Raw genomic sequence first — 11,833 nt, forward strand, 5'->3', positions numbered from 1 at the left:
TTTTTAAAAAAAGCAGACTTGAATTTGCGGAATGGTTCTGTTATAGTAATAGTAGTAATAGTAATAATAGTAGTAGAAGTACTTCCCTTTTTTTTAAAAAAAGTGTTTGTGTGTTTTAACACAGAGCAATCAGATGGACTGTGTCGTAAACTGGAGAAACCGTGTGAAAAACCAAAAGCTCAGAAGCCATGGGATAAAGATGCATGGGAGATCTCGAAAGAGTCCATCAAAATGGTGAAGAAGCTTGGGGCGGGGCAGTTCGGAGAGGTGTGGATGGGTGAGTTAAGGATTTTAACGTCAGTATGACAAAATACAGGAACTGCTCCCTGTTTTAGTGAAATTTCATAACCTAGCTAATGAGTTAAGTAACTGCAACCTGAACAATCAGATCTGCAGGGTTTATTTTGCCCTCAAACACAATCACACTGCATCAGGTTAATTCAACCAACCAAATTCGAAAACCTCTTCACATCCTTTTTCAGTGCATGCTGAAGCATATATTAGCTTGAGCGCCTGCCCGCTTTGGCACTTATCAGGAAAACTGAAGAGGGAAGCTGTGGTGGATTTGCATTCGCAGTTATTTTTCCATCACTATTCTCTCAGCTTCTTCCCTCTTGGCAGGCACCAATGAATTGCAGGAAGCGGCCGACTTTGCAAATATACAAATGGAACAAGGCCTCAAGATGTTTCCTCATGACATATACTGCCGGTGCAATACCACATCTAAAATCTGCAGGTGGCTGAATCGATAGATCTGCTTCCTGTAATCATCTCACTGTCATGCTTGGGCCCCGATTCATTGTGCTTAAATTAGTCTATGTCACTATGACATTAGCAACTCTGTAGAAGTGTATAGCTCTCTTAAATAAACAGTCGCAGTCAGGTTTATTCTTTAATGGATGTTTTTTTTTTTTTTTAATTTGATGTTATTCTTGCTGCAGTGGCGAATTAGCTATTCTTTATTCTCTATGCTAAGACTTTTTCATGGGATTATAATTTAGCCATAATTCTTTTCTCGTTGTTAACTCCGCCATGAAACTAAGTACTCATGATAAATTTGTTTACCCTTCATGTCTCGATACGAAAGGGCAACATATGGGTGGAGCTAGAAATAGTGCTAACTTTTAATTGGTCGATCACAATCATGACAGAAATAAATTAGTAGAATTGTATTAATTGTTCCTAGCACTGATCATCATGTCTACTGAGTTATGGTTTAGGTTTAGTTGCACTGTGCAACACTGTCCATTACGGGTTTCGAGCGAGCTAGCTAGCTAGTTACTTAGCACTAGTGTAATGTTCGTTCATGTTACAGACTTTATAAAATGCCTCATAATTTTGTTAAATTACATGTTTTATTTAACTACAGTATAACAAAATAATCATCCTGCTTTTTTAAGAGTTCGTCTGACATTTTCAAGTGTCGCTAATTCAGCTATGAGACAAGCAAAGCGTTAGTTTGTGTAATTTTGTACTTTTGCTGTTAATTTGACTGAATAATGAGCATTTAGATGAATAACTGACTGATTAATAAGCACAGAGTTTGAAAAGTTATGAAAACAAGAGAGTCAGTGCGACAATTTTATGATAGCTAACAAGCTAGCTGCAATGGTACAGTCAGTACAAGACAAGGGCGCTAATTATTCAGACGTGTAGGACGTGTGTACAGGAAAAGCATGCTGGAGGGGGTCATGTTAACCGGAATGTTCTGAAGGATGACCACACGCGTGCTATTACTCATTTGAAACATGATATCTCTGTATCTTGCCCGACCAGTATTGAGAAAAAAGTGTGTGTGTGTACTTGCATGGCTTACTTTTACCAAGAACACGAAGTAAACAATGAAAGGGGAAAGACTCAAAAAGTAAGGGGCAAATTCCTGGCTCTTTGCTGAAACAACCTGTTAAGCATCGACTATGATTCACAGGAATTCCCCAGCTGTTGTCATCATTTCTTCCTTCCTTATTTATAACCAAATGAAAAAGGAGACTGTGACCTTTGCGAACCCTCATGCTTTCACAGCATATTACAATAACAGCACGAAGGTGGCAGTGAAGACACTGAAGCCAGGCACCATGTCCGTCGAGGCTTTCCTGGAGGAAGCGAACCTGATGAAGACGCTTCAGCATGACCGGCTCGTTCGCCTGTATGCCGTCATCACCAAATCTGAGCCCATCTACATCATCACTGAGTTCATGGCTAACGGTATTGTTGGATAAACACACACCCAATCACACTTCTGTTTAAATCACTTATAACAGGAATACAAAATAATCTGAATCATACCCAGATTTATAAATCGTAGCACTGCTGAATTCTCAATTCTGATTGGTCAGATCAAATAAATTTTCATAACAGCACAGCTGGGGCGGCACGGTGGTGTAGTGTTTAGCGCTGTCGCCTCACAGCAAGAAGGTCCAGGTTCAAGCCCCGTGGCTGGCGAGGGCCTTTCTGTGCGGAGTTTGCATGTTGTCCCCGTGTCCGTGTGGGTTTCCTCCGGGTGCTCCGGTTTCCCCCACAGTCCAAAGACATGCAGGTTAGGTTAACTGGTGACTCTAAATTGACCGTAGGTGTGAATGTGAGTGTGAATGGTTGTCTGTGTCTATGTGTCGGCCCTGTGATGACCTGGCGACTTGTCCAGGGTGTACCCCGCCTTTCGCCCGTAGTCAGCTGGGATAGGCTCCAGCTTGCCTGCGACCCTGTAGAACAGGATAAAGCGGCTAGAGATAATGAGATGAGATGAACAGCACAGCTTGGATATTCAGTACAGGTTTATTAATGCACATGTTCTAATATGTTATATTACGTTTCTATAGTAACAAATAGTTTAGAGGAATTTCTATGGTGAGCGTGTCACATACGGTGCCCTCCATGATTGGATGACTAACCCTGTGTCCGAAATCGCTCACTCGTTCACTACTCCCTACTCACTACATAGGGAATTACTATATAGAGGACTATACAGTGAGCTCATTGGTAAAATGAAAAAACGCTTTCGGACACTAGTCCATTGTGCAGGTATTTACGTCATTACTGTCGCACAATTAAAAAGTGCCAGATCAGCCAGCTGGTGGGTTTTCAAAATAATAAACACATGCATGTATTTTTGTGATAAATCCATATTATACTGAGCGTATTTCCCACATTAATCAATACAAAGTTCCTGCAGCTTTCAGTTCTTTTAAATCAAGGCTGAATACTTTCTTCTTTGATGCTGCCTTTTATTAAATCAAATTTCAGACTTTTAATTTTATTTCTTCCAGCGTGACCGCAATGCATGATGGGATATATTGCTTTGGTTAGTGACCATTGGTTGTACACTACTTCTCGTGATGTATTGTGGGATACTTTGAGTGCACTATATAGGGTGTAATAATCCTCACTATCGTTTCGGACAGCACTACAAAATGGCGTCCTCACTATGTAGTGAGTAGGGAGCAAGTTCGGACACAGGGTAAGGGAATTTGGCCTCTGTGTCACCTCATATTTGTTCCCCAGTTAATCAGGAAGTCATGGATTACAGCTTGAAAGTTCCTACACACTCCAATCAACTTAAACATGTACAATTTAAATTAAAATAGAAAACATGCCTCAGTGACATTGTGTTCACGGTCATTTCCAGGGGTGCCAATAATAGTGGCACATGTGTTTTTGTTGAAAATTTATTTCTTGTTTTTCCTCTGAATAAATTTTTCAGTTAAAATGAAGATGATTTTTCTCATTTTTTCAGCATGAGATGAAGCAACTTCACCAAAAGACGGATTTTTTTCTAAATTTTTTTTGACAAATCTTTACAAGACGTACCAATAATTATGGAAGGCACTGTAAACCTGTAAACATATTTTTAAAAATTATTGACATTTTGTTTTTCTCTACTCATGGTATATGAGCTGATATCCTAGTAGTAGAGTAGCCAATCAGAGCGCATGATTGCACATATCCAGTGAATGTGGATAGAATAAAATAATAATATATTATGTTGTTGTTAGCCATTATTGTGATGTAAAAATCTTTATAATGGGTTGATGTTTTTTGTCCCCCATTCTCTTTCCAGGTAGCTTGTTGGATTTCTTGAAGAGCAGCGCCGGCTCCAATTTACAGCTTCCCAAACTGATTGATTTTTCCGCTCAGGTAAAAAAAAAAACGCTAAGATTGCTCTCTGCTCTCTGGAGAATTTTTTTGTTATTTTTTGTCTCCTTCCTCTTTTCTCTCATGTTGTAACATTGGGCATCTGGGGTGTACTTGTGTGCAGTATTTGGAAACGCTGATGTCACTGTTTCCATTAAAAAAAGAGGAACCAGATCTTTGGTCTGAAGTTTGTCATTATAAAGTAACCGAAGACAGAGTTTCACTTGTTTAGGGACGAAACGTTAAAACAGTTCAACTGCTTCAAAGTTATTTTAAAGATGTTTTGATGACCTGGTTTTATTATTATTATTAGTAGTAGTAGTAGTAGTAGAAGTAGTAAGTGCTGATTGTATGTTAGTTTCACACTTTGCTGAATGACTTGATTTAAAGACTGATATCTACTCTATCTATCTATCTATCTATCTATCTATCTATCTATCTATCTATCTATCTGTCTGTCTGTCTGTGTGTGTATGGATTTTCAGAAAGTGTCTGACAGTATGAACTTCTCATCTCATCTCATTATCTCTAGCCGCTTTATCCTGTTCTACAGGGTCGCAGGCAAGCTGGAGCCTATCCCAGCTGACTACGGGCGAAAGGCGGGGTACACCCTGGACAAGTCGCCAGGTCATCACAGGGCTGACACATAGACACAGACAACCATTCACACTCGCATTCACACCTACGGTCAATTTAGAGTCACCAGTTAACCTAACCTGCATGTCTTTGGACTGTGGGGGAAACCGGAGCACCCGGAGGAAACCCACGCGGACACGGGGAGAACATGCAAACTCCGCACAGAAAGGCCCTCGCCGGCCACGGGGCTCGAACCCGGACCTTCTTGCTGTGAGGCGACAGCGCTAACCACTACACCACCATGCCGCCCCAGTATGAACTTTTAAATTAAATTTCACTTTCAGATTTCTCTAACATTGCTTGGAGTTGCTTTTTGTGAAACCAAGCTTTCGACATCCCGTTTCTGAGAGGGAACGGGGACACTGAAAGAGAAGAGAAACTTTATTCGTGTCTCTGTGCAGACCATACAGACAGTAATAAACATGCAGAGATCAGTGGTTTTCACAGGATGTTTATTCATTTATTCAGAGAGACACAGATCATAACTGTGCTTTGTGCTTCTTAATAGTGGCTTTTTGTCAATCCTGGGCTTTGAACTCACAACCTCCTGATGAATAGGAGTGTAAACAGCTGGTCCAGTTACACTTCACTTTAGACTTTCAATATTTTTTACACATGCACTGAGCAACATAAGCAATATTCATTTACTAATGGTTAGAGAAGCAGCTTTGGGACCAAAAGGTTGACGGTTTGATTCCCTAGACCAGCAGGAATGGCTGAAGTGCCCTTTAGCAAGGTACCTACCCCATAACTGCTCCTCGGGTTGCTCTGGGTATGTTGTAGGTTACTCTGGAAAAGAGCGTCTGCTAAATGCCTGTAATGTAATGTAATGAATGGTACAAAGAGCTGACACTGGAGACTCCTTCCCTCAATGTTAAATAAACATCTCTTTACGGAAAATATTGACAAGTACACACGTTTTAAGTGTTTATATGGAAAATCCGCCATGCAAGATAACACTGGAAGGAGAGTTTACATCCTCAAGGTTTGTCGACACTATTTCTTGGGGATTTACAGTCTTTATGATATGATCATGTGTGCAGATATCAGAAGGCATGGCCTACATCGAGAAGAAGAATTACATCCACCGAGACCTGAGAGCCGCCAACGTGCTGGTGTCTGAGAGCCTGCTGTGTAAAATCGCAGACTTCGGCTTAGCCAGAGTCATCGAGGATGACCAGTACACAGCCAGAGAAGGTGTGTGTGTGTGTGTGTGTGTTTGATTATTTATAAGATCAGAAGACACTTCTCTACAGATTTTCAAGGTCATTCTCAGCCTAAGAGGGGTTTTTTTGCCTTTTCCTCTTTAAATCATTCACAGTGTGTTAAAGGCTTGATAAATGTGTCTTATAGGAGCAAAGTTCCCCATCAAATGGACGGCACCGGAGGCCATCAATTACGGTTCCTTCACCATCAAGTCTGACATGTGGTCTTTTGGCATTCTCATTTATGAAATAATCACGTACGGGAAAATCCCTTATCCAGGTAATGAATATAAATGTATGTGTGGGGTTTTTTTTTTCTTTCTTGAATCATTGACTGATCTCCTAAAGTTGTTATTTATTTCTCAGTGAGTAGTGATTAATTGCAAATTAAGCTTTTAGTGCTGCGCCGCCTTCTGCTGGAGAAGAGCAGCATCTAAAAGAGTCGACTAAGCTGACTGAAATGTTCTCAGACTTTGTTTGGCCTTTAATGTCATTTTTAAAGCCCAGAATTCTCATATGACCCTGAGGACAATAATATAAGATTAATATGACAGTGTCGCATATTGTACACGTGGCAATACACTTTTTAAATCTTGAATCTATAACAAGATTGAAATGTTCACTCTGATTCAACTGTTTTTTGTTTTTTCAAATGTCAGTGTTACAACCTGGAACTGAAATGGACTTAATTTGGATTATGAATCATGAATAGAAACATTTTTATTTCATTTTATTTTATTTTGAAGAACTAATTTAGGTGTTCCTAGTGCTGAAAAATTCCTAAATTAGTCCTTCTGAAAGTTTGCATAGTTACAGCATTAAATTTAACCTTTTCACTGAAATTGTTATATTATTGCTTTATTTTGCCCCTAGTGGAAAAGCAAATTATTTAATCATTGTAAGCTAAATGATCTGTGATGAGACACATTACTGCTGGTGTTTGACAAAATATTGCCAAATTACTATTTTTAAAAAAATGAAAACCAGCATTTTATGAGCTGAAAACGGCTCAAAGCGCCACCTACTGGTTAAAATCATCCTGAACCGTGCAAAGCCCATGCTCACATATGCCCCTTTTCCACCAAAGCAGTTCCAGGGCTGGTTCGGGGCCAGTGCTTAGTTTGGAACCGGGTTTTCTGTTTCCACTGACAAAGAACTGGCTCTGGGGCCAGAAAAACCGGTTCCAGGCTAGCACCAACTCTCTGCTGGGCCAGAGGAAAGCACCGCTTACATCAGCGGGGGGGCGGAGTTGTTAAGACCAACAACAATAACAAGACCGCAAAAGATCGCCATTTTTAAGCGACGAGAAGCAGCAGCTGTACAAACGCGAAGTAATTTATTATTGTTGTTGTTGTTGTTGCCGCTGCTGCTTCTGCCGTGTTGTTTTTGCTTTGATATTCGCGCCAAGGTTTATGCAAACGTAGCGCCGTAACTTCCGTATACAACGACGTAATGACGTATGCAGCGACATAATGACGTGGCTCCGCTTAGCCCCGCGAGCTATGGAAAAGCAAACATATAGAGTCGACCATTTGGTACCTCTCTACATCATGATACGTATTTCTTTTAATTTAAATAAATAAATAACAAGAATATTAATAACATCCTCTAATCAGATGTGGGTGGGCCACCTCCCCTAGGCCCCGCCCTTGAGTGGGAGTCTGCGAAATGGTGCTCATTTTCAAATATATGCTGAACGAGACTCCATTCACAGGAGTTTACGCTGAAATTGGCTACAGTACAAGCCTGCATATATACACAAGAATAATACAGGATATAAATCCAATCCGTGGGAAATAAATAGACGAGATTAAGATTTTCTCAAAACAGATTCCTGTGCAAGGGATAGCAAATTCAGAGCTGAGTACACTCTCAGAAAATAAAGTACATTATTGTACCTTTAGGCGTACTACGGCTTGTCAGTGGGTCAGTACCCTTTAAGGTACAGGTAAATTTGTACCGTTTATATACTAATTGGGGACATGTGTGTACCTTTTTGGCCCTAAAAAGGTACACATAAGGTCCGGTAATGAGCCCGAAGGGGTAAATTAGTGTAGATTGTACTTTGGGGGACAGAAATGGATTCCCCCTGTTTCTGACAGTGTAGCTCTTTAGAAATGTTTTTACCTTTTGGTCACTTTTCATTTTCTCTGCTTAGGAATGAGCAACGGTGAGGTCATGTCCTCTGTGCAGCGTGGCTACCGCATGCCACGGCCTGAAAACTGTCCCACTGAGCTGTACGACATCATGAGCACCTGCTGGAAAAATAAACCTGAAGACCGACCCACCTTTGACTACATGCAGAGCGTCCTGGATGACTTCTACACGGCTACTGAGGGCCAGTACCAGCAGCAGCCATGAGCCCAGAGTTCCCATCCTGCTGCTCTGACATTATTTATACTCATCAAAAGGACCTTGTATAAAGGAAATGTATACTTACACAACATGGTGGTGTAGTGGTCAGCACTGTTGCCTAACAGCAAGAAGTTTCTGGGTTCGAGCCCAGCGCCTGACGAGGGCCTTTCTGTGCGGAGTTTGCATGTTCTCCCCGTGTCTGTGTGGGTTTCCTCCGGGTGCTCTGGTTTCCCCCACAGTCCAAAGACATGCAGGTTAGGATAATTGGTGGCTCTAAATTGCCCATAGGTGTGAATGTGTGTGTACCATGGTCAGATATGAGTAGTATGCCTTTGACTCGGCCATGTTGAGCTGCGTCCTTTGTAATTCAGCTGAATTAAATTATGATTAACCAGTGTAAATGTAAGGACAGTCATGCATCAGGAAGAAATAATGTATACATGTAAATAGATATTATATATATATATATAATTTTTTTTTATCTCCCAGCTTGCTTACATTTAAGCAAGATCAAAACAATTTCTTCAAATTGAAGTTTTATCTGCTTGCCTGTAAAATGATAAATATGTGAATTTTTTATGAACATTCTTATAATCATAATCCCACTATTAAAGAAGACTGAATTGCATGCAGCTACGATAACGATGAGTTTATAATCCGCCACTTCTGAAACATTCACTGAGCAAAAATCCAGCATCATTTCATAATTAAAAAAACATACAGAAATATAGAACAGCAATAAATTTCTGATATCTTCACTGAACAGAAATCCAGCATTGCCAGTATTATAATTGCAAGTTTTTACGGAATCCATAACCATTAATTTTCCATCCATCATCATTAAAATACTGTACGTTAGAAATAGTTACCAAAAATAATGCAGCTGACTGATTCATGTGTGTTAATCATCGAACCTTAGCTCATAGTGATACATGGTTCATGAATGAATCGACTCTGAGTCAACTCTTAAGGTATTTGCATATCTGAACCATTTCTTCTTCTTCTTCGCAGGCAGTACCATTACTCTTGCAATGTAATTTAATCAAAATTCCTTACGAGAAATTTCTTTTCAACACCTGAACGTTGATATTTAACAGTTGCATGTTAATAAATCCAATTTTAAAACATTCCATACAAACAGAGCAGATATAACACCGAACCATGTGACTTACATCCCTTATGTCATCATTTATTTATTTATTTGAAAAATGCTTCTTAAATGGTCAAATTTATCTTTGTCCAATTTAGAGCAAAAAAAAGAATCAAAGGAGTCAAATCTTGGTTCAAGGAGTCAAATGATACGACACTGCAAAAAGATGGCCTCCCCAACACCACCGACTACAAACTCACATGTTAAACACAATATTGTATTGAACTTGGTCTTGAGGATGATCTCCAGTCCATTTCCCTCTAGTTAAGGGATGATTTATTAACATACTGATTCATTTAAAGTATTATAAATGAAGGCGGAGAGATTGAGCCAAATATTTTCATTTTCAAAGCAATCATTTGTGACCTGAATGGTTTGTAATTATATGTTAAATATTTAACATACATAACACTGACAGCAGGGATCATGGTTCGATCTTGTGCTGCAGTTTCTCATGAAGAACTCTTTATTTTTCAATGGAACTTTTTCCCCCACACAATTTGCCATAATGGACATCACAATACTGCACTGAGGTGATTTCTCATAGCTCTTAGGAGGCTCATGGTCAAAAGTTCAAAGTTTAGAGACTGGAGTTTGACACATCATGAAGTTAATGTCATGGAAGATCACGGAAAAGTGAACAGTGTATCATATGAAGGACATGATTTAAGATGCACTGAGGTTTGAGGATATATCTATACGTACAGAACTGTGCAAAAGTCTTGGGCGCATGTAAAGAAATGCTGTCGAACAAAAATGGCTGAAAAATAATGAAATGTTTCAGCATTAACAAAGTCAATATTTGGTGTGAGATGAAATTTCCTTTGCTTTAAAAAAAAAATAGTAGTCTTAGCTCCAGTGAGGTCAGTTTTATGCGGAAATGATCTGTAGGTTTTCCTGAGCATCTTACAGAACCAGCCACAGTTCTTCTGGACACTTTGACTGTCACACTCACTTCTTCATTTTACACCAAAACCCAGCAGCCTTCATTATGTTTTCATTTTTAATCTGAAAAGTGCTCTCTTATGGAATATGCTGTTCAATTTTTTTTCTGTAACATTTAATTTTGTGCTGGAAAAAAGAACATTTGGAACTTTAAAATGTTTTTGTAATGTTTTGACTCGATAATGTAGAAGCCAGAAATTTATAACAAAGTTTGTGTGAAAAAAAAAAATAGGGGACCTAAGACTTTTGCATAGTACTGTGTGTGTGTGTTATATAAGAAAGACTGATGCTACTAAAATGGATTGAGTCCTGGAATAATTTAAATTAATGCAGGTACTATGTTGTTGTTGTTATTCAGTTGCAATTAAATCTTCTTCTTCTATCGATCTTAAATATTGTTTTTTGAGATTGTTTGCTGTACATAAATTCATGGTGTAGAAATATTACACTTGCTGTTTTGATATAATGTGCTGCACTTTTTTGCATTTTTTAAAATAAACTGATTAAACTTTGAGTCTGACTGAAGTTTAATATTTGCTTTTTTTTTGCTGATGAGAGATACAAACACTGATAATAATAATAATAATAATAATAATAATAATAATAATGATGATGGGCGGCATGGTGGTGTAGTGGTTAGCGCTGTCGCCTCACAGCAAGAAGGTCCTGGGTTCGAGCCCTGGGGCTGGCGAGGGCCTTTCTGTGTGGAGTTTGCATGTTGTCCGCGTGGGTTTCCTCCGGGTGCTCCGGTTTCCCCCACAGTCCAAAGACATGCAGGTTAGGTTAACTGGTGACTCTAAATTGAGCGTAGGTGTGAATGTGAGTGTGAATGGTTGTCTGTGTCTATGTGTCGGCCCTGTGATGACCTGGCGGCTTGTCCAGGGTGTACCCCGCCTTTCGCCCGTAGTCAGCTGGGATAGGCTCCAGCTTGCCTGCGACCCTGTAGAAGGATAAAGCGGCTAGAGATAATGAGATGAGATGAGATAATAATGATTTCCAATAAATAGTCATAAACACTAAGGCATTCATTTTGCATCCATTAGTATGATTAGTGCTACTAATTTCACTTCTTTCGTTTAATCTTTTCTTTGATGTAAAGCACTTTGAATGACCTTTGTGTATATGAAATGTGCTATACAAATGAATAAATAAATAAACTTGCTTTGCCTGAGTCATTTTTGATCCAAAATATAAACATTTTACACAGAAAATGTTTAGTTTAAATGCAAAATAATGATTCATTATTATTATTATTATTATTATTATTATTATTATTATTATTATTATTATTAATGCATTATGGATGCAGGCAATTATATAATCTATAATCAATATTTATTGCTATTGCTATATGTATAATATATTAGTAATGAAAAATCACGGGGGGGAGGGGAATTAATTCTTAAATGAAATG

The 11,833-nt window shown here is 39.0% G+C and overlaps 1 protein-coding gene across 2 annotated transcripts in view; it reads left to right on the forward strand.

Annotated features, from left to right (window-relative positions):
• Nucleotides 1-10,888, forward strand: part of lyn (LYN proto-oncogene, Src family tyrosine kinase) — a 30,905-nt gene extending 20,017 nt beyond the window's left edge. For both annotated transcript variants that reach the window (XM_060905628.1, XM_060905627.1), the window contains exons 8-13: nt 125-277; nt 2,023-2,205; nt 4,055-4,131; nt 5,808-5,961; nt 6,118-6,249; nt 8,128-10,888. In XM_060905628.1, coding sequence (XP_060761611.1) covers nt 125-277; nt 2,023-2,205; nt 4,055-4,131; nt 5,808-5,961; nt 6,118-6,249; nt 8,128-8,330 — 902 coding nt within the window. In that variant the 3' untranslated portion in view covers nt 8,331-10,888. The remainder of the gene's footprint in view (nt 1-124; nt 278-2,022; nt 2,206-4,054; nt 4,132-5,807; nt 5,962-6,117; nt 6,250-8,127) is intronic.
• The last annotated feature ends 945 nt before the right edge of the window (nt 10,889-11,833 follow it).

The sequence above is a fragment of the Neoarius graeffei genome, chromosome 23 (genome assembly GCF_027579695.1).
Source record: "Neoarius graeffei isolate fNeoGra1 chromosome 23, fNeoGra1.pri, whole genome shotgun sequence".
Classification (NCBI taxonomy): domain Eukaryota; kingdom Metazoa; phylum Chordata; class Actinopteri; order Siluriformes; family Ariidae; genus Neoarius; species Neoarius graeffei.